The sequence below is a fragment of the Falco cherrug genome, chromosome 1, assembly GCF_023634085.1.
Source record: "Falco cherrug isolate bFalChe1 chromosome 1, bFalChe1.pri, whole genome shotgun sequence".
NCBI classification, from domain to species: Eukaryota; Metazoa; Chordata; class Aves; order Falconiformes; family Falconidae; genus Falco; species Falco cherrug.
Window position 1 is genome coordinate 120,858,180 of NC_073697.1, and position 27,306 is coordinate 120,885,485.

Sequence of the window (27,306 nt, forward strand, 5' to 3'; positions counted from 1 at the left end):
GTTCTGATCTTGTGTTTGAATTGCTGTGTAATTGCCCCTGTGTTGTCGATTTGTGGCTGAAGTTCCCCCTAGGTCTGGACAAACCTGTTTAAGGTAAATGGGAGCGTTTTTATTCCCCTGGCCCATGCTGGGTGCTTGTGTGCCTCCAAAAGAGCGATTTCTCGGCTGGAGAGGCACTAACTGTGGCGTTAAAGGGTGCAGTTCAGATGCATAGTTATGGATTCTTGCCAACCTTCGCCACTGCCAGAGGTTTCAGTTGTGCCAAAGCTGAAGTTCTGAGTGACAAAGTTGTCACAGTTCAGCGAAACCTTCCTGCAACCTGCCACAGCTTTGTAGTGTCATTACACTTAAGAGCTCTCTTGTGTGTATGGTGACTGATGCAGTGATGTATGTCCTTTCTGACAGATCATCACCAAAGCTGAAAGATTGTCAGCAGATTGGGGCTCTTCAGTTCTCCTACAATCAACCATTGCTTTCAGCAGTCTCTTTTGCATTGGTAAACAAAAGCAGGACTGGAAATACTTTTGAAGAATTCATATTCAGACTAGTCAGTCATTCATTTATAAGGGGTAGGGCGAAGTGTCTCAGCCTAACTGAAACATACTTCTACCGAGAGCTCATACCCAAAAATAATTAGTTACAAGTAAGTGATTCTAGCGTAGAGGTAAGGCATATTTGAACCACAGGTATCTTAGTTTTATCATCTGCTTGCTAATGGTAGTACAACAAAGTAATTTTACATTTCCTGCAGTAAGTATTTATCTACCACTTTTAAGATGACACATCAGATGGCAAAATGCGTGGTGTGAATTTCCAGTAGGTTTGATTAAAAACAAATTCCCCTTAACTGTACTGAAATGTCTTAGTTTGAACTTGCATAACTGTGTGTTTGTATGTGGTGCATTCAAATCCTCAGGCACAAGTTGCATATGTGGTGTCTGAGGTCACAGATGGAAAGCATTGCTTGCCATGTTTGCAAGAAAACCTGTATTCCTATCTGCAAATACAATACATTCCTTTTACCTTTGTTTAGAATAGCGAAGTAGCTACAGTTAGAGGTATATGAGTAAGAAGGAGAGAATTTTAGTCGTAAATGGAGGGGATTTTCCCAGGTCAGCCTACAGCTGATCTAAACGTGATAATTTTCTTCAGTGCTGGACATTCCTGCTGGATGAGTTCTCCAGTTGAGGATTTTGCCGCAAGAGCTTTGTTTAGCAGTTTCACTCCAGGCTGGGAATGCCCAAGAAATGTGGTGGTGTCAGCATTGGTAACTAAGCCTTAGCAAAGACAAAACCACACAGGCTTGTCTGCTACAAAATACACATCCAACTCTGAGATACACGAGGGCAGAATCTTTTTAATTTTTATGTTGCCCAGTATTTGTAACTGTACTTAGCCCTTTTACTATAGCAGATTAACTGCAAGTGGTTGGGATAGGTATTTTGGGAAAGCTTTTACTAAGGTCATGTGCTAACTCCAGTAGAATCTGGATACAACTTCTTCAAGCAGATGTTCCAATTGGCAGTGCTTCTGTCTCTTTGTTAATAAACGTGTCTCGTCTTTTTTCCAGGATTCAAATCTTTCAATACACACTGATAATCCAGACCTGACACCGTGTTTCCAGAATACCGTCCTAGCATGGATCCCCAGCATTTATCTATGGAGTGCATTACCCTTCTATCTTCTCTACCTAAAGCACAACAAAAGAGGGTACATTGTGCTTTCTGTGTTGAACAGATTCAAGACGGTAAGATCTCTTTGCAGTGCGCCATGAATAATGTGCAATTTTGAGTTTGTTAGTGTTAGTTCAGTATGCAAGCAAGTGCTGCAGTAGGGTTGAAGCAGAACTCCTTCTGATTAATGGGGGAACTGAAGAACTTGCTTAGAGGAGGCAACAGTGTATGTACAGATTTCTGAGGAAGGATAGCAAAGGATAGCTCATCTGTAAGGAAATCTGTCCTATGAGGCCACCTTTCTCGGTAGAGACGAGATGTTGATTGCTCTGCAGAAGAGAAAGCATCCCTTTTGTGAGCCAGAACTGTGCTGTTTCACCCTTACTTAACCTTTAAACCATTGAAAGCTGCAAAACCAAGACCTTAAGGTAGGTCTAGTGGGAATTTAATTTGATTGTGAAAGTAAGCACAAGAAGGTCTTTTTTCAAGCCACTCTACCTACTCAATAGCTATGTGATTTCATCTGCATCTTGTGCTTAAGAGGTGGCTGGTGTCAACAGCACCTCTGGTTTGTAAATGGCTAGGTCTAAGGAACGGAAGCAAGTCACTTTCCATAGGCCATGAGAGAACTGGGGTTATTCCTGGAGAAAAATTCCAGGCTTCTGCTTCAGGCCATGTCTCCCTTTAATCTGGATGCTCCCTGTGTTTCTAACCAAAACTGGATAGTGTGAGGGGGAAAAAACAGGTAAATACTTAGTCTTTCTACTGCTGTGTTTGCAAATCCTTTGCAAAAAGCAGTTGAGACGAGATCCTTGGTTTGAGTGCAGTGGGACAGTGCCATTAGCCTGCCTGCAGCGGGTCAACGCGGCCGTGTTCTGTTTGCACAGCTTTGTCTTGCTGGAAATCTGTGAATCGTGACGGTTTTGCTAGCTGTCTGACTGCTCCTGGAGATGAATATACCAAATGCTGTTGCTGTTTGACTACTTTCAGCTGTTTGGTGTCCTGCTGTGGTGTGTGAGCTGGGCAGATCTCTTCTACTCTTTCCACGAGCTCCTGCAAAACAGAACACCTCCACCAGTCTATTTCGTAACTCCATTGATCGTTGGCATCACTGTGGTTTGTAGCTGCTTTTGTTTATTGTGACCAATAAGAATAACTCTTTCTTAGACAGATGAAGGAGAAAAAAGGTTCCTTTGCATTCACTGCTTTATCCTGTACTCTTTTAACTAAATTATTAGTATCACTGAGGCAAATTTTGCTTACTGAAAAGGCTGCGGTTACAGATAGCTCTCTCATGTAGACTCAGCTATGTAAATCAAAATCTTTATAATGGAGAGATTGTTCTGCCTCCCACCTTGCCCTCATCTGTTTCTTCAGGCTTGTGATCCAGGTGTGGAGGCAATTTGGATATGACTTTGCCTAAACAGGGAGATATGATAGAGCGTGGCTTGTGCATTGTTCAGTATTGTATTGGGCTGTGTAAAACCGTGTCTCTTATCTGGTGGCTGTTCCTCCATTAAACAAAACCCAAATTTGCTTTGCCTAGGGTGACAAACAGGCTTGTGGCTGTTGTATGAAAAATGAAGCAGTGAAATTTGCCCATTAAGTTTTTAATTCCCATGGATGGATGGTGTTTTTTTAAAAAAAATCTTGTTTACCAGACAAGTCCTGATTGTCCATCTGGACTGGAGAAATGACAGCTTTTACATGTGTTTAAAATGTTTGTAGCTAATATTTAATTGTGCCTAGCCCTAGGTGCAAAGTCTGGTTTAAAAACTGAATTCTGAAGTTAAGGTTCTGAGAACAGTAAAACCATATTATTTCATAAAGTTATTTGCTGCTTTCTGTAGGTAGAGGAGGTTTAGCCATCAACTTCTGTGAAGTTGTGATGGGGCCTTATTTCAGAGAGGTCCTGTTGTCGATGACTGTAATAGCTGCCAACTGAGAGTGTGAATAGGGGGAGCAGTGGGATGGGATTTTGGTTCACTGTTCCTGTATTTACTTTTACAGCTGTTAGCTACATTGCTTATTCAGTACGAAAGGCTGAGAGGAGTTCAGTCCTCTGGAGTGCTCATTATCTTCTGGTTTTTGTCTGTGCTCTGTGCCGTGGGGCCTTTCCGGTCTAAGATCATGACTACAACAGCACAGGTAACATGCCATCCTTGTTAGCACTTGGAGAACAGGAACTGTAGCCTTAATGTCTCTTCCAAGGGAATGAATCACCGAGTTTGGAGTCAGATCTGAGCCCAGCTTCTGCCAGAAAGAAAGAGAAGTTTGGTTCTGTTGCCTTGACTGAGACTTGTGTAACTTGAAGGGAACTGGGATTTCTCATGCAGTGTCAAAAAGCAGATTTTGCTTAGCCCAAGGCTATACTGGAAACCTGACAGACATGTGAGGGCTGTACCAATGCTGCATATACATTAGAACAGGGTCTTCCCCCCACACGCTTTCTTTTTTCCTTCCTTTTCTCTTTTGCAGCCCCCTTCCCCTGCCATGCTTAAATAGGGTTGGGTAGTAATCGGAGATGACACATTTTAATATGTAATGTTCCTTTTTTGCTTAGGCAGCTTGGCCACATTATATAGCTCCATAGGCTTTCATCTGTCAGTGCCTGATGTGCTGAGGATAGCATTTTGACTCCAACTGTGGCTGTAAATAGAGAACAGAAAGTTGGAGGGAGAGGATAGAAAGCTGGGCTGTTATGATTCCTGTTTGAAAACATAGCAGGTTCTCCCACAGCAAGAAAGTTGTCATGTTTTTCACGGAAACAAATTCCACTAAGTAGGGCAAAACAGATTGCTTCAGTGATTAGATCATCAAAGGCTGGGAGTGAAAAAGAATATTTGAAAAAACATTAAGGTGATTGCTTCTCCTGAGTGAAATCAGCGTTGATTCCATTTGGCGGTTTCTTTTTTTTATACTTACTTTTCTGTAACTATTAGCAGCATTATGCTTTTAGCAAGGATTTTGCTGTATCAGGCAGTCATAAATATTCCAGCAGAGATTGAATTAAACCTTGAATGACAGTATGTGCGGAACTTCTTCAGAAAATAGCTGCAGTCCTGTTGAGACCCTTTCAAATGCCACTTGAAGTCAATTTAAAAACTGTAGTAGTGGTGAATAAGTATGAATATTGGACTATCAATGTTTGAATCCTTAGCCAACTTAAAACTGTGGGTGCAGAGCCTTAGAACGGGTGACGGTAATGTTTCTCCTGTTCTTGCAACTGCCAAGGACCAAATATTCTTTCTCGTGCACTTAAGGTTTAAACATTTTAAGTGAACAATAAGATGATTCAAAAGAGCTGTATGAGGGGCATATCCTCACAAAAAGAAGTTCTAAGTCAACTGCGGACTCATGAGTAGGAAAGGAAATATCTCTAGAGCAGATGGAACTTATGCAATACAGTGGTTTTTTTGCAGTTTCTTCTGAAAGTCTTTAACACTGACTACTTGTCAGTGACAAGATACTAAAGTAAATGGATGTTCTGTGATCTCGGTTGACAATTCCTGTGCTTAAGACATGATCTTGCAAGAATCCCTGGAGGTAATTTAAAAGGATGTCATGTAGCCCTGATTCCAGAGGGTGTCTGCATGCAGTGAAGATGTATAAGCACTTTGAACTTGACATAAATTTAATGAAAAGCTTGGAGATAAGCATGTTCTTAGGCACTTTACAGAGTACGTGCATACTTTTGTAAGATAAATCCTGCTAGCAACTACTTTACAGTGTTCAACTGTAGAGGAAGAAAGGAATTGCCAAAAGAAGCTGTGAAAAAGTCAGAGAGAGAGAGAGAGAGTGTGTGAGTGTGTGTGCTGGGGGGTGGGTGGGCTGGGAAGCACAATAAAACAATCATTTACTTTGTTTCTTTTTCCCTTTAGGGCCATGTAAATGAAAGGTTCAGGTTTACCACTTTTTACATCTACTTTGCTTTGATAATCATTGAGTTGATTCTTTCGTGTTTTAAAGAAAAGCCTCCATTTTTTTCCCCTGTTAATACAGATCCTGTAAGTATTTTTACTTTGCTTTGTTTGCATTTTACAGACTATGTCATGTTTTGAGAGTTCCACTAAGAATACTTGTCACTGAAAACAGCTTTGGATTGTCGTTGAGATTGCAGTAGTTAGTAGTCCCCTTACGAACAGTGGGTATGGAGAGCAATATTGGGGTTTGAAGCCTTTTTCCATTATATGTGCCATCAGTAATGACTGCAAATTATGTAGTGCAAGTAGCTCACCTGCTTGCTGCTTCACAGCAGTTTAAAGTACATTTATGAACATTGAAGTGTAATATTAATTATTTCAAGAGTAGGTTTTGTGAAGATGGTGGTCTACTTGCTTAACATTCATTTAGAGTTAGCTAAAGTCTATAAGGGTTGTCTTAACGAATGAGTTCTATATGTGTTGAGAATAGAGATGGAAAAACATTAATAACAGAAGATATTAGTGGTGTCACAGGTTAAATTTCTTCTCCAGTTCATAAAATGGTCTCTATAATTGGATTTATGTTTGAACCAAGCTGAGAGAGAAGTTGAGTTCATTTCTTCAAATGAATATTTCAAAAACTATAGAATGATATTTCGCTTTATATAAGTGTGATTTAAAGGCAGTATATGAAGCAATTTTTAAAAAGAGTTCTATATGACATGGGAAATGAAAGAAACTAATTTGAAGTCTTATTAGGACATAGGTACATGCATGTAATATACCATATAATATATCAAAACTGATCAAAATAAACTGTCTTCTAAATGTCTTGCTTTATTTATTGTGGGCTTTTTCCCCCATAACTTTATTATAGAATCCATGTCCAGAGCTAACTTCAGGCTTCCTGTCAAGATTGACATTTTGGTGGTTTACAAGGTGAGCTTCTCTCTTCAAGCCCTTGGACAGCTGACAACCCCATGTTCTACTTGTGCTATGTATTGCACAGAGTTAGTAATACAGAGATTTTTCCACTGTAAGGCGTTGATGTTGGATTTTCCTTTTTAGGAACAGCTTTCAGAGTGCTTATACTGCCCAAACTTGTTCTCTGAACAACTGTGGCATAACTGATAGGGTATACAGCCTGGTGTGCTTACTGCATGCTGGATCATTACCTAAACCAGGATGCAAGACTGTTCCACAAGATTAATTGTGGCAACCTTTCACCCATCTGAGGATGCATTTCGTTTCCTGTTGAGGTTCATGGGTGGATGCTTTTTTATAAGGACATTTTCCTTCCAAGGGGGAAAGTAAACTGGATTATTTATACAAATGATTACCACCAACTGATACTGCTGTTAAAAGGCATGCATATTAAAGATGCACATTTGAGATTGGGTTTACTACTACTCTACAATAAGGAAGTAGAACAGCTGTCAAAGGTCGTACTAAGACCCAGTTTTTCCCTAGTGGTTGGACGGGGTTGTGATCTTCATTCTTTTTAGTGGGAGAGTGTGATCTTTCTAAACTTCCAGAGTTTTGAACATTCAGCTTCCCTGTCGAGGTTCTTGGCAACTAGATGTTTGCATCCCTCGACAAAATTCCTCTTACAGTTGAGGAACTGTAGTTTTCAGAGAAATCTGAGTTTTCTTTAACTTGAGATTCACTTCTGCATTTTGTTCACCTCTGACAGCTATTCCAGATAGACTTAGTTATTTTCACTTCTAAAGCTTCACTGTTTTCATTTAACATCAGTTTTATTCAAATGCTTCTAGTAGGTGGCTTTTATTGTCCTTTTGTTCTGAAGTGATGTTCTCATTAAAATACATGTAATCTAAACTACAAAATGTCTTTTTTCTTAATTGCAAATATCAATACAAGGAAAAAGGGGAGATGGAGGTATAATTTTCACCTTTTCTTCGGAGGTGTGTTTTCTTACCTTTGTTAACTTAATAGTGCCAGAGTTACTAGTAATATTTTAAGTACTGTTAGCCAAACTGAATTGGACTGTTTTTCTCCATATGTGTGCAGCATGGCAATTCTTGGGTACAAAAGGCCCCTTGAAGATAAAGACTTGTGGTCACTGAATGAAGATGATACTTCAAAAATTATTGTGGCACGGCTAAGTAAAGAGTGGAACAAAGAAAAAGCAGAATGCAAACAGTAAGTATATGAACAAGTCCTGCAGAGATCGATCCGAGTAATTTCAACATTAATAAGCTGCTCATCCCTGAAAATAAGCCAACCAAAAATGGCACCTACCTCTTTAACCTATCTGTTCTTCGTATTGACAGTCAACTTTGCTTATTTTAATACGTGTAGGCAGAGGCAAGCAGAAGCCCTCTGGGGCTTGTGTACCACTGACACACTTTTTAACTAGGTGCTTAATATCTACACGGGCAGGTAGTGCCATTTACCATGTGGAGAAGGGCTGGAGATGCATAAGCAGAAGGGATTGAGTTGGTAGGACTGTAGAAAATGAACTGGTAGATGTCTAACCCCACAGTTGCATCCCTCCTAGGCATGCTAGAGCACAACTTCTAAGCACCATAAGCCAAAAGGATTTCCACATCATCCCCATAGCGAGTTTTTTGACCTGACACTATTCTTAGCTTTAAGGCTCTTAGCAGTGAGCAACTCTTCACTTTGTACAGGAAAGATAAGAAACTCAAAACATGTGAAAGGCAGGAGGGGAGGAGATATCCCACTTTAAGACCTCTGAGACCCTACTCCTGTGGCCTAGAAAGTTAGCAGCAATATTCTCATACACTCGTATGAAAATGGGATGGGGGTCAGAACTTGCATATAGTTACATCCATGCCGAAGAGGATATCCTTTATATTGCATGTTCTGTTCTAATCTAATCTTAAGGAATCTGTTGTGCAACTGTATTTCCTTCTCCCACTGGTTAGTCTCCAGAATGTTTCCAAACAAATAGATGTGATAATAATGTGTTTCAAACGAAAAAGGTCAATAAGGAGGAGGCCTGCGCTTCCATTTCCTTTCATTGTAGAAATTTCTTCTCTGTGTGGAGGCTTTCCTCTGTTCTCTTCTGTGCATATCCTTGCCAAATTGGAAAGACCCTATTATGTGATAATATTAGGAGAGAGTTGTAAGGTTCTTGGCAAGGCTAAATATGATGTGGAGAGTTCCACTTCGCAGCTAAAATCTGAAAGGTTTCCAGCACTAACACCAGCAGCTTGTCCACGAGTGCTCTGTGTGTATGTGCATTGTGGTTTTACTTTGGGATTTTTACTGTTTTTTTCCTTAAAGTCTCTGGTATGGAATAACATGCATTGTCTGGGTTCTGGTCTTTTTGCACAGACATAAATCTTACTCCCCAGGCTTTTATATAGTAAGAGCACAGCCATTGTGCAGAAGTGCCTAGGGTCCAGGAAAAGTTTTGCTAGGAAACCAGAAACTGTGCGTGGAGTTTTGTCATGGGGTTCATTGCATTTTGGAAATTATTCACACAAACTGGGGCCAGTTGGCAATGAATTTAACCATAAATTCTGGCTTGTGTTTAGCTCAGGTAAAATTTTTTGGCAACTATATTAATGATTCTAAGATGGGGGAAGGAGCAAAAACAAAGCAAATCACTGTACTCCAGATTGCTGGGTTTCACATAACTCTAAAAATGTTGTGGCTGTGCTTATTCTTCAAATATAGGTAGGTATTCTCAATTACTTCATGTCGAATAACGTTAGTGGTAGTTGCTTAGGAGCTGTTGTAAGTAGTTTTTTCTTTTTTTCTTTTTTTAACTCTTCTCATTAAATTTGCTCTGACCAAGCTTTTAGGACATTAAAAATGCTGTGTCAAGTTGTGCATGTGTTGAAAGCACCATGGAAAATATTTGCAGTGTACCCAGTAGTTTTATTTTTAAAAACTTAAGTCATTGCAACTCTGGCATAGCTAAAGCTTTAAACTTATTTTATGGTAATGGTTATCACATTTGTATTGTTCCTAAACCTACAAAACCTTTATTACGTTTTGCTTCACAGCTGTCTTCTGAATCAAATAATTGCTAATAATTCATTTGCTACGACTGAGTTACAGGAGAGATCAGTGTGGATTTAAGTTGTTATTATAGATAAAGCATACAAAGAGTATTTTTCCTTTGCTTTTGCTCTCTTTGCATCTATGGCTGAAGTCTACTTGCTCACTTTACTGAAAAGTGCCATTTCTTCTGCGAAAGTTAGAGCTGTGCTTGGTGGAGAAGAGAGAGATGGCATTTTGCCTCATTTTTAGTTAGCTTCTGATTTTTAGAGACTATGCTTATGAAGACAAATTGAAGATGTAGGGCCTTGTCATCACCATGGAGAAAGCTATGTGTTTTCCCATAAGATAGTCAGCATCTATTATCTGTCCTGCTATAAATACTGGAAACCAAACACAGGCTTTTTGTTTTGATTAAAAAACTGGGTGTGAGCAGTCCCACACACTGCTGAAAACCTGACCTCACCTAGCTACCCGTAGTAAACACTAGATGTGCATTTTCTCCCTTTGGGATTTTTTTGCTGAGAGAGAACTATTGCATTGCTGTTAGCTCACTGTAATAAACATTTTTAATAGCATAAAGCCAGGGGCAAGTGTTCTTGTTTCTCCAAATCATTCAATGAGTTTAACAGCCTGGTTGCCAGAAAAATAAGGCTTTGCTTATAAACTCTCCAGGTTTGATCTGGAAGGACAAAGACAACACTGTTTGTTCTTGTCAGGGGGGAAAAAAATAGAATTGTCTGGTTTAGGTTCTCCCCCTGCCCTCAAACTTTATTGTAAAGAAATTGGGATTTGCACAACGCCTCTGTTTGAAAGGATGTGAACAAGTTTCTACCTGTGGACTGTTAGCCAGAGCGATCGTTTTGAGTGCTCACAGGCTGTTGGAATTATTTGACTCTGCAGCCAGCCAGCTCCAAAAATTCTGCACCTCTTTATGAAGAATCATAAATCCAGCCTCACTTGGTAGTACTTGCAAGTTATTTTTCAAATGCTTTCTTGTAAGTCTTCACTGTTTCTAGGGTGTCTCTTCCATCTGTCCCTTCTTTTAAGGCTTATGTGCCCCAGGCTCATTTCCTTCTCCATGCTCCACCTGGACTTAACCCTTCCTAGCTGACATTCAGGAAATTGTTCTCTAGGTCCTATAGCCCCCAAGAAACAACAGCAATTTGGTATTTGCGGGTAGAAGAGCTGCCAGGCTGCTCTTTGAGAGCAATTCATGGAGGAAATAGTTTCCCAGAGCGCTCCCTCTTTATTGATGGGCAACAGAAGTCAGGCACCTAAACCCCAAAGGTGCTTCTAGAAAACCCACCTCAAGCCCTGGAGAGCAGCAGGGATCTATTTGGTCCATTCTTCATCAGTCAGTCTCAAAGAGGTTTGCAGAAGAGGTCACTTTTGTTGGCTTATTTTCCAGGTGGAGAAAGAGGCACAAGGTAAGCAAGGAATACAGCCAAACGGGGTTTAAATGCTTAAATTGTCATCTGGGTAAAATTTAGGCACCTAAACCAAAATTTTTTTCTCCTGGAAGAACGTGGGATAGCTGTGGCCCAGATCCTGGCGATGGCTGAGCTTTGGAGGTGCTATGGTTTGTACTCTTTCAAGTTTCCAGGAACGTAAAACTGTATTTTGAGAGGGCTGTGCCTGCTTCCTCTCTTAGTTTGGCGTGGGATTCAGTGCTTGTCTCCCTGGAGGGATTCAGACTACTTCTCTGAAAGCTGCTGTGTGATCAGATAAGGCTAAAGTTTAGTGCAACTAGTAATTGAATAACAAATACAGGCTCTGAAGGACTAGGCGAGGGTGCCTTTTGTGGTATGTAAATAGCAACTGTTAGAGGATTCAGTGTATGAGAAATTGGAGGTTCAAGGTCAACTCTGTCCTTTTGCCAAAGGAAGTCAAGCCTTCATCTCCTACTCCTTGGGCCATGTTCTCATCCCACGGTGATTGAGTTTGCTGGCTTATGGAGTACTGCAGAAAAAGAAAAGAAAACAAGACTTAGTAACACATGAGTGGCTATCCCTGAACACATCTAGATCTTGTTGAACGTCCTGCTGTTAATCAGTAGCAGAGCAAAGAAAGGAGCAGACTTAGCTGTTCCTGCAGTGCTGTACACATAGGGCAAGGATACTCTTTTTGCCAGTTGTTTCTAATTGCTTGTTTCATTCCCCTAGGCAAGAAGATGTGACATATATGAAGAAATCTAACCATGTGCTGAATCACGTTGGTGACAGTCCAGAGGAAGCAGAAGTTCTGATCAGAGACAAAAAGCACAACAGAAAGCCTTCCTTTCTCAAAGCTTTGCTGAGGACCTTTGGGCCGTACTTCTTAATCGGTTCCTTCTTCAAGCTAATACAAGACCTGCTTTCTTTTGTCAACCCTCAGCTGTTAAGGTTGGTTTACTGTGTGAGTAGTTTCTATGCGCAATCCCTATGGAGGTTTGGCTTTGGCACGGAGTATTTATTTTTGAAATGCATAGCTAGTTTCCCTCACAGTGCTGTATGTGTGTGCTCCCTCACCTTCCCACTGAAATGCCATAAGACAGGAGTTCTTTATTGTGGACTAAGCTGTAAATTGGGCAGGCTTCACTGAAATGCAAGAGTCGTAAATCGCCCGTCACCAATCGACAGCTTTGAATTACAAATTACCTGTTGCTCCGTGCAGCAGTCCAAAGCAATTTCTCCCCGTTTCTAAAGGATTATTTGTGAAATCAAAGTGAAGCACTGCTTGCTGGATCCAGAAGTCTCTGTACATCTGATACCCACCTGTGCTGGTGGTGGCCGCAGCTGTAGTGTGACTTGATGTACAAATGAAGCGTGATGTTCAATTAAGTGGTACTTTGGCCATGCCGCTGTCATCTGGAAAAGATTTTGGACCATTTAGATGAGTTCATGTGTTCTTAGTTGTGCACAGCAATGCGAAAGTGTGAGGCACTTACAGTAAGTTTCCACGTGAAAGAAAATTACAGTTCTTTTTTTTGCTTTTTTTTTTTTTAACAGAGCATCAGATCTTGACAAAAACAGTATGTCCTCAGACTCTCCTTGTATGAGGAACACCTGTACCTCCCATCTTCAGGGAGACCAGTTGTTCAGCCTGATCCATAAAGGAATTTGCATGATCCCCACATTTTTTTCTCTTAGTATTATTGTTAAAGTAAGAATTTCACCAGATAATCATTAACTAAGAAAAAATCAGCAGTGGAAATAGCAACATTTATATAAAATTATTATTTTTTATTTCCGAATCAATTGAAGAGCACATAGTGCTGATAATGCATGAGAGAGGGATGGAGTTTGGATGGAGGCCACAGGTGTATGTGGGAAAGGGGAGAGGAGAGGGCCCTGCTCCTATATGAATGTGTCTTAAAATAACACCAGCGTGGAGCTGAGCTGTGTTCTGAGCTCATGTTGTTCTGTGGGTGGTTTGTGACATACCCAGAAATTTGCTAAAAAGAGGGTCTGACCCAGTATGGTGACATTTAATAGCTTACAGTCTGTCTTCTTCCTGAGTTCCTACTGAAGAGGAGGCAGCTGGCTTCCTTCTGAGAACACTGATTAAATATAATCTATTCTGGGAATTTCTCAAATTTGCATAAATTCCTGGATATGATGTCAGTGATATCTCAAGGCATATGATGGGGAATTTCTTCTCAAGTCTAAATTTTTGCAGTCCTGGGAAATGCACTGCTAGTGTTAAGAGAAAATGAAAAGCCATGGCTGTCTGGCAGGTTGCACATAAGTTAGTTTTATTTTTCTAAAAAGATTGCTGAATCCCATCCTGGGACTATGAGGAAGAGGTTTTCCTGAAGCTGTCCACTTATAGCATGAACAACTGGTGCGGTGCAGAAGGAAGATCTCTCTGGACTAGAAGGAAAAAAAAGATGTAGCAACTTTATGCTTCTAACTCAAGGCTTTTGGGGCCTGATTTGTAGCTTCCAGGTATATTTTCCCCCTGCTGATGATTTGAACCCTGGAGTCAAATCTCTGTTCCTCCCATATTTTGACAATTCAATACTCTGGTCAGTAGGCTGAAACCACAGTTGTGATTTTTGAGAACACTGGACATTGCCATATGTTTTTCTGCTAGTTTGTGATGTGGCAGCGTGCATGTCTCACAGGGAGCGCAGCGGTGTGTGTGAAATGGCTCATTAATAAAAGATGATACAGCCAGTTTAATGGTACTACCATTTTACCAAAAAAGTAGGAGTGAAGAACTCTTTATGCATCCGTCCAGGAGGATGTCTTTTAATTTAGCTTTTTTGTGGGAAAACACCGCAGGCAGAAGGACTCAGGCAGCTTGAAAAGGATTTGGGTAAGGAGCTGGTTTCGCTTGCTTTACTACACTGTCCTACTTTGTCCTATCATTCACCTTCTGCCCTGGGGGGCTGCCTAACAGAGCTCAGACAGGGAGCTGTGTGTTTAAACACTGGATCCCAAGGGAAACCTAGAGTTTCTCGTCATATTTCATTTTCTACAGGCTCATTTGCAAGTGGACTTTCTCGCTGGCAAAGCCAAAGTTTTGCTGTTGGATCTTTGCAATGTTGTTTGACTCAAATCGTAACTCAGCTTGCATCCTGGAGAGCTGTTTGCTTTTTGTGGTTAGAGAGGGGATGTGGCAGGATGCCATAGTTGAAAGAAGCTGTGTTATGTCCCATTAAACTTGCTGCATGTTTTTTATTTTTGTTTCTTTTTCCTTTTCCTTCCCTAATCTTCTGAAAAACAGTGTATTAATCAGCTTCATTAAGAACAAAGATGCCCCAGCCTGGTGGGGATTTTTAATTGCGGCTTTGATGTTTATCTGTGCTGTGCTGCAGACACTCATACTTCATCAGCATTTCCAGTACTGCTTTGTTACTGGGATGAGGCTGAGAACTGGGATCACTGGAGTGATATACCGAAAGGTAAGACTGGAAGCATTTAATGGGCTAGAACACTGGTGTATAGCTGAGCAAGTGACCTCAGTTCTCAAATAGTCAGGGAAGAGCAGGCGTATTGGAGAACAATAGCCTCCTGGAATATTAAAGGTTGGGATTTTGGAGAGTTTTTAGGTGTAATTCTGTTATACTTCACAGAATTTTCTAGCAGTCAGCAGCTTAATGTGTACGGGTAGGTCACCAAACACAGCACAGACAAATACTGGTTCACTTCAAATATTCAGAAAAATAAACACAGGAGAATAGCGTGTTTGTACTATAAGTTGATTAGGTGCAACTAGGTTTTTCTTCAGAATGCTACATACTGCTTGAGATGGAGGGGCTCACAAGCAAACCATTTCATGAAGTCTTGTTCTTTGGAGATTAGGAGTTGATGTAGGTGTGAATTACTTTATTCTTGTTGGAGAAGCACATTCTCAGGGAGTGTCTTGTTTTGCTAATAACTGAGGATTTCTTCTCTGTGTTTCTCCATATGTATCAAGATTGTGGATCCACTGAATCTCTCTTATTTCTCAGTCCTTAGTCATCACAAACTCAGCAAAGCGCTCATCTACTGTTGGAGAAATTGTCAACTTGATGTCAGTGGATGCCCAACGTTTCGTGGACCTTATGACTTTCCTGAACATGTTGTGGTCTGCACCACTCCAGATATTTCTAGCTTTGTATTTCCTCTGGCAGGTACATTGTGACATTTTTTTCAGAATTCATCTAAATGATGTGCAAGCTTATTATTTTTTTGTTACTTTGACCCACTGCATTTTTTAGAAACTTAACTGTTCTGCCTTGTATTAAAATAGCTTGTACTGGTGTACACGATCAATTAGTCTTTTAATTATTTTGTTCAGCTGGTAAGCAAGATAAGGCATTTGAAGCAAAAGTTAGCCTTTATATCTCTTCTGTCCCTACCATGCTTTGTTAGGATCGGTCTTGGACTCATCACAGTGTTCCCAGTAGTTGATACAAATGGGAGTTTGAAGGAAATGGTTTAAAAACCAAACCAAAGAAAACCCACTGGACATAGGAAACTTAAGCCATGTATAAAAATTATATCATGCCATATAAAAAAGTTTTGTGTAAGTCAACATGAAACAAATCTCACAATAATTTTTCCTTTGCTACAGTGAAGTTGTTTCTGGTTTATTCCAGCTTGAACACTGCCTTTCATGCTTAAAATGTTTCTATGCAATGAATCTATTTTACTGCATAAAACAGTAGCACCAACTTGACCACATGGATTTAGACTTGAAAGCCATTAAGCTGCAGCAGCTTTATGAGTTACTGCTTCATTGGTAAGCTGAGCTCTAGTAGCTAGCAGTTTATATGCTTTTACCCACACCGAGGGTACTGGGTAAACTCAGTGTTGCATAGATCAGAAAGAAATTTATGGAAAAATTCCTTCCATGTAGCTTATCTGTTCCAGTTTTACATTTGCTCAATAGCTCTGTATTTGCATTAGTTCAAACTTACTTTCCCCTCCCACTGGGAACCACTTAACAGGTAAACCAGCGAGCACTCTGCTATCACCGATACTAGCATAATAATAATTCAAAGTGGATGCTGTCATATTTTTCTGTCTCCTCCTCACAGTTGTTCTGTGGAATCAGAACACTTCACTGGGAGTTTAACTTATCTATGTGAAACATGAATTTTCATTTCTGTAACCTACTGTTGGTTTAATGCTCGGCATAGGGAACAGCAGCACTTGGATACAACAACTTACCTTACCTTTTTTCTTTTTTTTTTTTTTTTCTTCCCCCAATCAAGACTTTAGGGCCTTCTGTGCTGGCAGGAGTTGCCGTGATGGTTTTACTTATCCCATTTAACTCTGCAATAGCAATAAAAACCAGAGCGTACCAGGTAAGGTACTGGCAAAGAAGGTGACGTTACCTGAATTGGCAGTTGTGCTATAAGAAATGAAGGCATCAGTGCTTGTCTTGACCATTAATGAGTTGCCATTTGCACTAATTTACTTATGAGTAAGATTGTACTGATTATTTAATAACTATATCCTCTCAGATAGTTTTTCCATAGTGAATTGAATGCTATTTAAGGGAAAGGTGTGGCGCTGAGTCAGTGGCTCTTCATGCTGCTGGAGCAGCTTCTAGGATTAGCAAGAAGTTTCATAGTCTCCATATCCCTTCACCTGGTACCTTCTTCTAGGAGCGTCTAGAGAAAGGGCAACTAAATGCTGTTCTTTAAGCTGTGAATGACTTCAGAGATGGGAGCGGAAACCTGGCAGCTTGTTTTTTATGCTAATAGCCAGTGTTGACTTTCACTCCCACTGAGCTGGGCTAAATTTGAATTATTATCTTAAGGTAAAAGGATCCTTTATTCCTTTTTTTGTAGTCTAAGTCGTCTCTAGTCAAGGAAGGCTGAAAAAAACTATATAATAGTGCCCTCTGGCTTTGTGCTGGAAAAATCTAGTAAGTGGCTTGTGCTGTGCAACCTATCAGTGACTGTTAGGAAGATTAAAAAAAATATCAAGCTGTTGATGTAGAAAAGGTAAGAGTTGGAAAACAAATATGAATTATGACATTTAAGCACAGCATTAGTAACAGAGTGGTATTATTACATGCCTTAAAGAGACATTCAGACTTCCCATTAAATCTTTTGGATGCTGACGTTTTAGTATTAACAATTCTTTTCTCCCTTGCCTCATTAAAAGGTGTTCAGAGCTGCATAACTTGGTGTGCATGTGTGTATGAACACAATTTTCCATTTTGTCTATACAGCTGAGCAGGGATTTTTTTTGAAAAAAAAAAAAATAAATTCTAAAGTAGCTGAATGAAGCACTGTATTCTGATGTGTAGAAGAAAAAACCCCAAACAACCAGACCCTAGGAACAACCACAATTTTCAAAGGATGCCCTAAGAAATACAACTATGCGTATCAGGGAAAAAAAATAATCTAAAGAGATCAAAGGAAGAAGTAGGGTAGTATTTTTGTAAAGTGCCTGAGTTTTTCTTTAAGGTGGTTTTGAAAATGTAGTCCTTAACAGTGGAGATGAGCAGAAAGCTTTTGTAATCTGCTTTTCAGCCATTTTCTTTGATTTCTGGTTTCTTTGGAGGTACAGACTTGCACAGTAATCTTCCTGATAACAGTCTGGCTTTCTTTAATTACCTTTTGCATCTGCTTTAGAAATAGCCCAAGGACCATCACAGCTGTGAGAAAACATGTTGAAAACTCTCTTCTAGTCATTCCTGTGACAGTCTGTCTCCTGTGTTTACTAATAACCTAGGTGGAACAAATGCGATATAAAGACTCCCGCATTAAATTAATGAATGAGATTCTGGGTGGTATAAAGGTGCTGAAGCTGTATGCCTGGGAACCATCATTTTCAGAAAAAGTGTTGGAGATACGAAAGAATGAGCTGCGAGTTTTGAAAAAATCTGCCTATCTCAATTCTTTGTCCACCTTTGCATGGATCAGTGCGCCATTCCTGGTAAATTGAATTTGCATGATTTTCTAAGCTGTACAAGCACATCCTTGAATGATAAGTGTGAGGCTTTCTGCTTGCTAAATGTACATAGGAATAAAATGTAAATACTTTTAAAAAAAAATTATTCACATGCTTTGAAGCAAAGTTCCTTGTTCTCTAGAGCCTTTTTGTTAATCGGTATTAAAGTATTTCTTGATAAAGCCTGCCAGTGGAAGCTGGGAATAGCTGTCTCGGGAGAATTTCCAACCACTTCAAAGTACTTCCCATAACAAATTGAAACTAGAATTTGAAACCTCAGAGATATTTGTGAATAGCAAAAATAGCCAAAATAAAATTAATTGAGTCAGTCAGGACAATGTCTGTCTTAAGCTCTCAATTCTACCTTTCATGTTACAGTGTTCCGCTTGTTTTAGTGTGAGAGGGAGTCGTTAAATTACCCTGCAACCTAAAAAAAGACTGATTTAATGTAAAAAATAAAGCCCAAATGAAACATTGCCAATTCTGAAACGCTTTTTCCTGAGTTTTCTCTTTCCCTCTATTTTCCACTTCATTGCACTGTGATCCATTTTGCAGAAAGGGTTTTGGTTCTGGTGTATAAAAACATTGAGATAAGTGCTTTGTCAAAAGTATTCCTAGCCAACTGTTCTTGAGATCAAAGCCCCAACCCTGCAGAAATATTTTTAACGGCCTCAAGATCCTGCCTCTTTCATGTTTCCTTAACAATAATGCACTTCCTTAAGTACACATTCCCGTTCCTGCTCACCGTTAGTTTACTGCTTAGGATGGTTCCTCCGCAGTGGATGGTCCCTGTCACACACCAAACCAAGTAACTTGGATTTTGCTCCCTTTCCTATTGATCAGTAAGTCTTGCTTGCTTAGCCTGCAGTTTATGATGGGAAAATTTGGTTAGGTGGAGCTGGAAATGCAGCCAAACCACAGCCAGATAACCGGTTCTCATTTTTATTTACCCAGGTTCTGTAGTTCACCTCCTGAATCACCTAGTTCAACTAAATGTAGCCATAGTAACCTGAAAGTTACTGTATTCCATGTGCCTTTTTTTTGTATCAACTTGTTCGCATGACTTGTCGTTCCTGAAGCATGTTGAAAAGGTCAGAAATGAAGAATTTGTCCACTTTTGTTGTTGATACGTTTATTTCAAAGATGCCTATCAGACCTGACTGCTTTTTAAAATGTCAAAATATTACATATGTCTCACAGTAAACTCGCTTTCTGGCTTTCAGGTAGCATTGACAACATTTGCTGTGTACGTGTCGGTGGATGAGAAGAACATCCTGGATGCAGAAAAGGCTTTTGTCTCCCTCTCCTTGTTTAATATCTTAAAGTTTCCCCTCAATATGCTTCCACAAGTCATTAGCAACATTGCGCAGGTAAGGACGGGCTGGTGTGTAACTTGTTTTGAACAACTTGAACAACAAGAACCCCAGATGTCCCTGGTTTCTGAAATAGAGATCCCTTGCATCTGCCCGTTAGCTGCTTTTCTAATATCCTTTCTCTGCTGCTGCCCTGTATTGGAAAGCCTGACGTCTTCTGAGTCAGCTTGTCTGTGTGAATTTTGCTTCACTCAGATGAGCTCAGCTTGGTCTGAGAAATTTCACAGATAGCAGCTTGTATTTCATCATGAGACTGATTGCAGGGACAGAATGAGTCACTGTTCAGGAAGCCTGTAGGGTGAAAGCTTAAGCCATTCTGCGTGCTTTCTTTTTCAGTAGTAAAAGCATTAAGACCCCGTTAAAAGAACGATGAAATAACGCCACGCTCTTTTCTTAGACAAGTGTTTCCTTAAAGAGAATTCAGCAGTTCCTGAGTCATGATGAACTTGATCCAAACTGTGTGGAAACAAAAGTGATTGCACCAGGTAAAGACATCAGCGTATTTCTAAACTATTGTAATACAACAAACATCTTTCATTTGTTTTGCACTGGTTGTGTTATGAAAAAAAAAGCAAAAAGAAAATAACAGTCTTGGTTTGAAAAAAGAAAGAGGCTGCTGCTTTGAAAACTGTGTGTTTGTTGTTCAGGCTATGTAGAAATTAAAAAAATTTCTAACTATATTTTTGAGCTTTGAGCTGAGTTATTAGGCGTGAGTTTGCATCTGCAATGGATTGGATGCTAACAGCGCTGAATAATGAAGTGTATCCACTGACTAGGGACCGACTCAAACCTTTTGCACTGCACAAATGCTCAGGAACATTGTAAACAGTTTTGATTTCTTCTGGTGGAAACAGCATTCCAAAACAAATAAGCAAATCAAGTGGTCTCAAAAAAAAAAAAAGTGTTTTCTCATGTAATGCACTTTGGTGATTCAAAACTTTTGTGTGTGATGCTGTAGACAGAGGAGGAGGAGGGATGGCTGTGTGGCTGTCATGCGATTACTGTTATACACCACCCCACCAGGAGGTAAAGAAAGCCTGCAGATCTGTTAACTTTTGAGTGTGGCAAGCAAAAAGCTGCGCAGAGGCAAATTTAATCTTATACATTGAAGTCAACACCATGCAGTGGTCTCCTGATGACTTGAAAGTGGCTTCTTAAGCATAGTTGCGCACACAGTTGCATGAGGAATCTGAGCAACAGATGTTGGGACCAGCCTCACCAGGGCAGGGTGAAGCAGGACAGGGTTTCAGCTCCATAGGTCTGTAAGCTCACAGTCTATAGTTTAAGCTGTGAACAGTGATTTTCACGCTAAACAAGCCTGTCTTGTGACCCACAGTCATGAGACAGTGCTTCCCATGCCAGTAGAAAAGGGAACTGCGGTATACGTGAAACACCCGTAAATAACAATTGCTCTGTCTGCCAGTCTCTTAGCTGTGCTGTTCTGTATAATACATTTCCTGCCTTCTCTATTGTTGTGTTTTTGTCATACAGGCCATGCCATCAGCGTAACAAATGGGACGTTCAGCTGGGGGAAGGAGCTTAAGCCATCTTTGAAAGAGTAAGGTTTCTTTCTTGCAATTGCAATACAGCATCTTCCTGGTTTCTGGCTCCTGAGAGGTCTGTTTGAAAGATGTCTAGTCGTATCTGCAGGCTCACTTCTGGACAAGGTTATTTCCATACATCACGTGTATCTCTTCTGCTTTTAAAACATGGAGCTAATCATCATACCTTATGGTGTTTAGGCTTTACAGAACAGTGCTGTAAGGCTTTAACTCCACAGCGACTAGCATTAGGCAGTTACCTATTCAAGAACAGAAAGGCTACATTCATTTCTTAAATAGACTTTTCTTTTTTTTAACTGAAGCATTGGACAAATCAAATTGATCTGATGGATTATGAGGACAGTCAAGATATGTGGGTTTGGACTTGGGTGTGCTGACAGTGGTCTGTTCTTTTAAGTCTCATGGCAGACTTAGCCCTGTGGTTGTAGATGGGCCATTTCCAGACTACAGAGGTGCATGTTTTGCTCATTTGCCTATTTGAATGACTAGAAATAAAATTTGCCTGGAAGCATATACTTCCTTAATGTTAGTTATGCTTTGCTGTCAGATCAAAATCACAGAAACCTGGTGAGTATTCTTAGAGCTCTCAGTCCGAGGAGCTCATGCTGCTGTGCTGAGTGTATTATATTAGCACGTTTTACATTGATAACCTGCAAGTAATTCAAAGGAGCCAGTTTGGTTTCAGGCAACCAAATCTGCAGCCAGGTTGACTTTAGTGTTCTGGGGTTTATTTCAGAAAGAGCCATGCATCTCCAGCTCAAATTGCTAGCCACCTGGGCCTAAAAATGACCTGGTAACTTCCTAAAGTAGCAGTAAGGCAAAAGTCAGCTAGGGGGAAAGAATAATGAAAGAAATAATTGTAGTGCTTTTGAGTTTTCCTGTTGTGAATGTTGATTTAAAAAAAAAAAAAAACAAACAAACAAAAAACAACCACCAAACCAACCAAACAAAAAATCTCTGGTGGTGTTCAAAACATCAATTACCTGCTTGGTAAGAATCTGCATAAGAATTAGAGCCCTAGTTCTACATTAGGATTTGTGCAAACAGAAATTTGGCTTGATTTCATTAGTGAAAGGCACTGTGATGACAAAGAGACTGTGTCCATCAGTCATTTCCATATCAGTTTACCTTCAAATCCAGGACCTAAAGCAGTACCTTTAAGAAAATAGTGGGGAAAACAGTGTAGGATTTTAATTGGAAGTTTGGGTTTTCTGGTGTTGTTATGAACCCTATTTACTAGCACTGGAAATACAGTACTAGAGTGAAATTTTTTAGATGCTTGATGTTTGAACATTTTTAGATGTTTAGATGGAATGTATTCACTCACCACTTTTGTACAATTGCTCTTGGTTTTAAAATCAAAACCCAAAAGACTTCTGGAAGATTGTCTGCTTTCAAAATGGTTGTTAACCATTTGATGTGCTGATGGACTGATATGACAGAGCAAAGGCTCTTGGAAGTCTTCCTACCAACCCTACTGCTTTAACAGCCAACAAGATAGATTAGTGCTGGGTTTCCATTTACTTCTACAGTTCTGGTTTCAGTTGATTGTGCATAAGAAAGGGAGAAGACCATTGACCAAGCTAGGCTTACTATATACAGTCAGGGAGAGGTCAGGCTTATTTGTCACTGTGTATTTCAGCCCTTGTTTAAAGACCCATAATGTCTTTAGTAAACTAATGTTTAATTAATTTCCAGCCTGTTTCCTCCACAGTATAAATCTGTTGGTCCCCAGCGGTGCTTTGGTTGCCATTGTGGGCCATGTTGGCTGTGGGAAGTCTTCTCTGGTGTCTGCTCTTCTGGGTGAATTGGAAAAGCTGGAAGGAGAAGTGGCTGTGAAGGTTGGTATTGTTTAGGATGCTGTTTAATGATGGTATGGAAATGTGCTGCTTACTCTGCCATTGCTTATAATGCACATCAGGCTGGAGAGGGAGTGCTGTTTGCTCCTATGGCAGCTTGTTTGCATGTTTATTTGGGGTTTGCCCACACCTGTTCAGTTGCGTGAACATGACTTCAGTGGCATGAAACAACTTTCCTGATTCTATCAACTGTGCATTAGCAATTAGCACACATCTAATATAATGGGAATGTATATCAAATAGGAGCTATATATACGTGCTGCAGATTTTAGAGTTGTAAGCATGAATTGCTGCTTGTTACAAGGCAGAGGTTTCCTTTCTCCTTCCTTGTTCTAGGGTTCTGTTGCTTATGTGCCTCAACAAGCCTGGATCCAGAATGCCACGCTGAAAGATAACATTTTGTTTGGCCAAGCTCCTAATGAACAAAAATACCAAAATGTCCTGGAGGCCTGTGCTTTAAAAACTGACCTGGAAGTGCTGCCAGGAGGAGATCGGACTGAGATAGGAGAGAAGGTAATTTTTTCTTTTTCCAGGTCAGAATGTGTTGGCAATTCCTGTTCTGGCTAAAGAGAGAATGCTGTAAAGCCAGCACTTGATTTGGTTTGATCATTACAATGGCATCCCTGCTACAGTCAATAGTGAAATATGTGGGGCAGTTTTGTGGAAGGCAGTTGGACTTAAAACTTGCTCCTAACTTTGTGTGTGTTTGTACTGTGATGCGTAATTGGACTTCTAGCCCTGGAAGATCATAGCATCCTCCATTTGTTGTCCAATTGTAAAAGTGCATCTGTCCAGAATACATAAAGTCCTTCCTTTTCCTGTAGTGATGAAAAGGGAGGGAACATATGGCGTACTTCAAGTAAAAAAGTGATATGATCATCCTTTAACACCTCATTTTAATGAGAAACTTTTACATCTGTGATTACCAACAAAGAAAATTTTTTTCCTAGGCCACTAAATTTGAGATAGATTTCATGAAATGGGGTGGATATGTGGATGTGTATGTAAGATGAGAGATGTGGAAGATGTTCCAGGTGCCACAGCCCTGCTTTGAATGTTTGCATTTTACATCCTGGTTGATGGTCTTCCTTTTTATAGTTCTGCATTTTAACAGCTCCCTTCAGGAGCTTATTAAGCAAGAGGCTTATTCTGTCTCCAGATTGCTGGGTGAGTGGAAGTTTGGCAGTGAACAGATTTAGAGGCGTTCTGTTCCTGGCTCTGGCTCTGAGCGGGTTATTCTCTTCAGCGTCTCATGTTTCAATTTAGCATCCCAGTGTTTGGGTGAGAGCCATGAAAAGTCATAGCTGCTGTTGTGTGATATGTTTTGTTCTCTCCTCTCTCTCTCTTCAGGGCATCAACCTCTCAGGTGGCCAGAGGCAGCGAGTGAGCCTCGCTCGTGCAGTGTACAGCAACTCTGACATTTACTTATTAGATGATCCTCTTTCTGCCGTGGACTCGCATGTTGCAAAGCACATCTTTGACAAAGTTATTGGTCCAGATGGGGTACTTAAAGGGAAAGTAAGCTGGCATTTAGATCCTCTTAAAAATGCACACAAACTGAGAAACACTGATGGGTGACAAGAAAACTATTTCACTGCCAAGGCTTGAGTGCCAAATCATTCCTGAATTTCTGTGTTTAATTGGCAATGTGGACACCTTTTCCCCAGAGCGTAGACTGTGGTGAGCTGCTATTCTGGCATCCCCAGAAGTGGTGTGATCTAGTCAGAACACGTAGAGGCAGAAACCTGGTCTGTCTTTTAAAATCCCTGCTGTGAGATCTCCAGAAAGAAGGCATTTGCAGAAACTTGTAAAGGTTTTCAGCTTGGTATTGCTTGTTGTTACTTGGAGGCAGTGCAGTGAGGAAGTTGTAACAGCTTACTGGTTTTACAGAGGTCTTTGGCAGTACGCAGCCAAAAAATCGCAATCTCTTTGCTTCCGCTTCTACTCTTGTTGTGATCTCGGACCATATCAGAGCTCAAAAGGGAAGGGCTGCAAAGAAAATTAGCATAAGGGAAACGGCGAATGATAATTCAGTTGGTTTACTTCCCTGTATGGTTATATCAGCATGCAGGAAGAAGCACAGTGAGTTCATGTACATATTTCCAAGCTAACTGGGCTAACAAGGATGGCACATTTCCCCTGGCATTTCACCTTGACACGATAACTCACTCCTTGTCCTGAAAATGTGGTAGTGTTTGGCTTGCTGAGTAGTGTTAGTCCCCACAGTGACAACTGAAAGATGGGGGGGGGGGGGGTGTATCTCTTTTTTTTTTTTTTTTTTTTCCCTATCCAGACCCGAATTCTGGTGACCCATGGCATCAGCTTCCTGCCTCAGGTAGACCATATAGTTGTCCTGGTAGATGGCAAAATCTCGGAAATGGGATCTTACCAAGACCTTCTGAAACAAAACAAGGCTTTTGCAGAATTCCTGCGAAATTATGCACTTGATGAAGACATTGAAGAGGATGAACCAACAAGTACAGTATTGCTTTTTTGCTTTTTCTTAAAACATGTCTTCTACTGTCTGCCAGATTACAGATATTTTCTCTGTATGAAGCATCCCCTGCTTCTTCATGATAATCTGGCATTTGCCTTTCTGCACTACTGTGAAGATTATTGTCTATGGCCAGGTCTGTATTATTGCTAAATGTTTTCATGAATTTCTTTCAAACTTCATGTGGTTTGCCCCAGAAAAAAGCAATTCTTGTCTTAGAAATTATTTTAAAGTTGGGAATTTATTTTACAATTATCAAGGTCAAGCTCCGCAGGAAAATGGAGTAGCCAAGAACAAACTGGGCTTGCTATCAAAGGGGCTACCCACAGTCTGGTATTTTTTCTTTGTTTATATGTTGTTGGTTTTTTCATGTAGCAAAGTTCAAATGGCATTTTAATCTTGGGTTACTTTTCAGCTGGGTTTGATTCTGATAAAATGGTACAAGATTAAAGCATTTTGGTAAATGCTTCCTCTGTGTGACAGCGTTCCCACGCCCTTTGATTGCAGCATTGCTTCTCTCCAGACAGGCAGAGAGGAATGTGCATGACATCTTCTAGCAACAGCAGAGGCTTGCAGTAGTTCCTGACGTGACTCCCCCATCCCAAGATCATGCCTAGAGCATGCCCTATAAGTGAATTTAGCGAGAGCCAACTATGACACTGTTGCTTAATGTTTCTGGTGCATTAAAGGAATGTGATGTTTGCATTTGGCCACCCACCTGCCTCAAAATCTTTGCAATTTAGTTAGGAGTGATGCACAGAAGGGCTGTAAGCAAAACTACGGGCGAGTTTATACACTATCATTTTCCTGCTGCAGTATTGATTTTCTTGCTTTGTATAGGCGCCTTTTTCTGTGCTTTCTGCTTTATTCAGCAGAAAATCTGAGGTGTGGTCTTGTCTTGCAGTGCTGGAGGAGGAAGAAGTCCTGCTAGCTGAAGACACCCTCAGCATCCACACTGATCTGGCAGATAATGAACCAGTGACGAATGAGGTCCGCAAACAGTTTCTTAGGTAAACATGAGGTTCACGTGTTTATAGTCCACGTCTGGGGTGAAACGCATCTAAAAGATGTTAGCCACATGCCTTTCAGTCTGGGCTTTAGTTTCCGTAGTTTTCTCTTATAAATAAATCGCTTTAGTGTCCTTTTGAAAATAAATGTGGAGCAATATGCGAAGAAGACCAAACATCTACTCCTGCAATCCTCTGTATAATCTGAATGGAACCAATTTCTTAGAGCAATGCTGTGATTCTCAGGTAACACCACTGAATGTGTTCACCCACACAACACTAAACTGCTACCAGCTGCGTGACAAATAAACCCTTTGCATTGCCCCTTTCTGTTGGGAACCTTGCAAATCTTTAACGGTTTTCAAAACCATACCCATAGATGCTGTCCAGCTACTGTTGATAGGAAAACAAAGCAGCTCAGGCGTTAGCTTTGAAATGTCTGTCGGGGGGTGAAGACTCTACAAGCCTTCATCGAAGAGCCCAAGCCCTGCCACAGCCTTTGTTAGGCTCTGTATTGCTGGCATCACTGAGCACCCAGAGGGGTGGGACAAGCACCCGTAGCTGTGGGTCAGGCTGGCATGGAAACTCGGCAGAAGAGCTGGGAATAAGTCCAGTCTGCTGCATCCCACTTTTCCTTTAGCACTGCCACAATATGCCCTTTTTCTCCTAATAACTCTTTTGTTTTAACTAGGCAGCTTAGTGTAATATCTTCTGAGGGAGGAGAATGTCCCAACAAAATGTCAACCAAACGAAGAGTCTGTGAAAAGAAGCCAGCAGAGCCTCCTCTGCCAAGAAAAAATCTTAACGAGAAACTTATTCAGGCTGAAACCACTGAAACGGGAACGGTATGGTTTGATTTCCTCCTCCCTTTTTCTACCTTTTTCTTTTCTGTTTTTTAAAAAATCATTTTTATTTTTACATTTGATCCAGTTCTGTTAAATGTGTTGTATTAATCACGACTGCAGGCCTGAAGCATTAATCTGGTGGCCACTGATCGTTCAGATTTGGGATTTTGGCAGAGGTTTCTGCACCTGGCAA

General features: G+C 40.5%; 1 protein-coding gene across 2 annotated transcripts in view; it reads left to right on the top strand.

The window, feature by feature from the left end:
* The window catches only part of ABCC3 (ATP binding cassette subfamily C member 3), a 50,641-nt gene that overhangs the window by 13,465 nt on the left and 9,870 nt on the right, over positions 1-27,306 (top strand). Inside the window, exons 2-21 of one of the 2 annotated variants that reach the window (XM_055725565.1) lie at positions 1,571-1,747; positions 2,664-2,789; positions 3,684-3,821; positions 5,555-5,680; positions 6,474-6,535; positions 7,628-7,759; positions 11,758-11,976; positions 14,306-14,483; positions 15,033-15,194; positions 16,281-16,373; positions 17,755-17,958; positions 19,197-19,343; positions 19,744-19,831; positions 20,838-20,904; positions 22,623-22,749; positions 23,104-23,280; positions 24,118-24,285; positions 25,061-25,244; positions 26,166-26,271; positions 26,960-27,113. In XM_055725565.1, coding sequence (XP_055581540.1) covers positions 1,571-1,747; positions 2,664-2,789; positions 3,684-3,821; positions 5,555-5,680; positions 6,474-6,535; positions 7,628-7,759; positions 11,758-11,976; positions 14,306-14,483; positions 15,033-15,194; positions 16,281-16,373; positions 17,755-17,958; positions 19,197-19,343; positions 19,744-19,831; positions 20,838-20,904; positions 22,623-22,749; positions 23,104-23,280; positions 24,118-24,285; positions 25,061-25,244; positions 26,166-26,271; positions 26,960-27,113 — 2,835 coding nt within the window. Of the gene's footprint in view, positions 1-1,570; positions 1,748-2,663; positions 2,790-3,683; positions 3,822-5,554; positions 5,681-6,473; positions 6,536-7,627; positions 7,760-11,757; positions 11,977-14,305; positions 14,484-15,032; positions 15,195-16,280; positions 16,374-17,754; positions 17,959-19,196; positions 19,344-19,743; positions 19,832-20,837; positions 20,905-22,606; positions 22,750-23,103; positions 23,281-24,117; positions 24,286-25,060; positions 25,245-26,165; positions 26,272-26,959; positions 27,114-27,306 lie in introns of those variants that run through there. The other variant, XM_055725574.1, reaches the window with a different exon arrangement.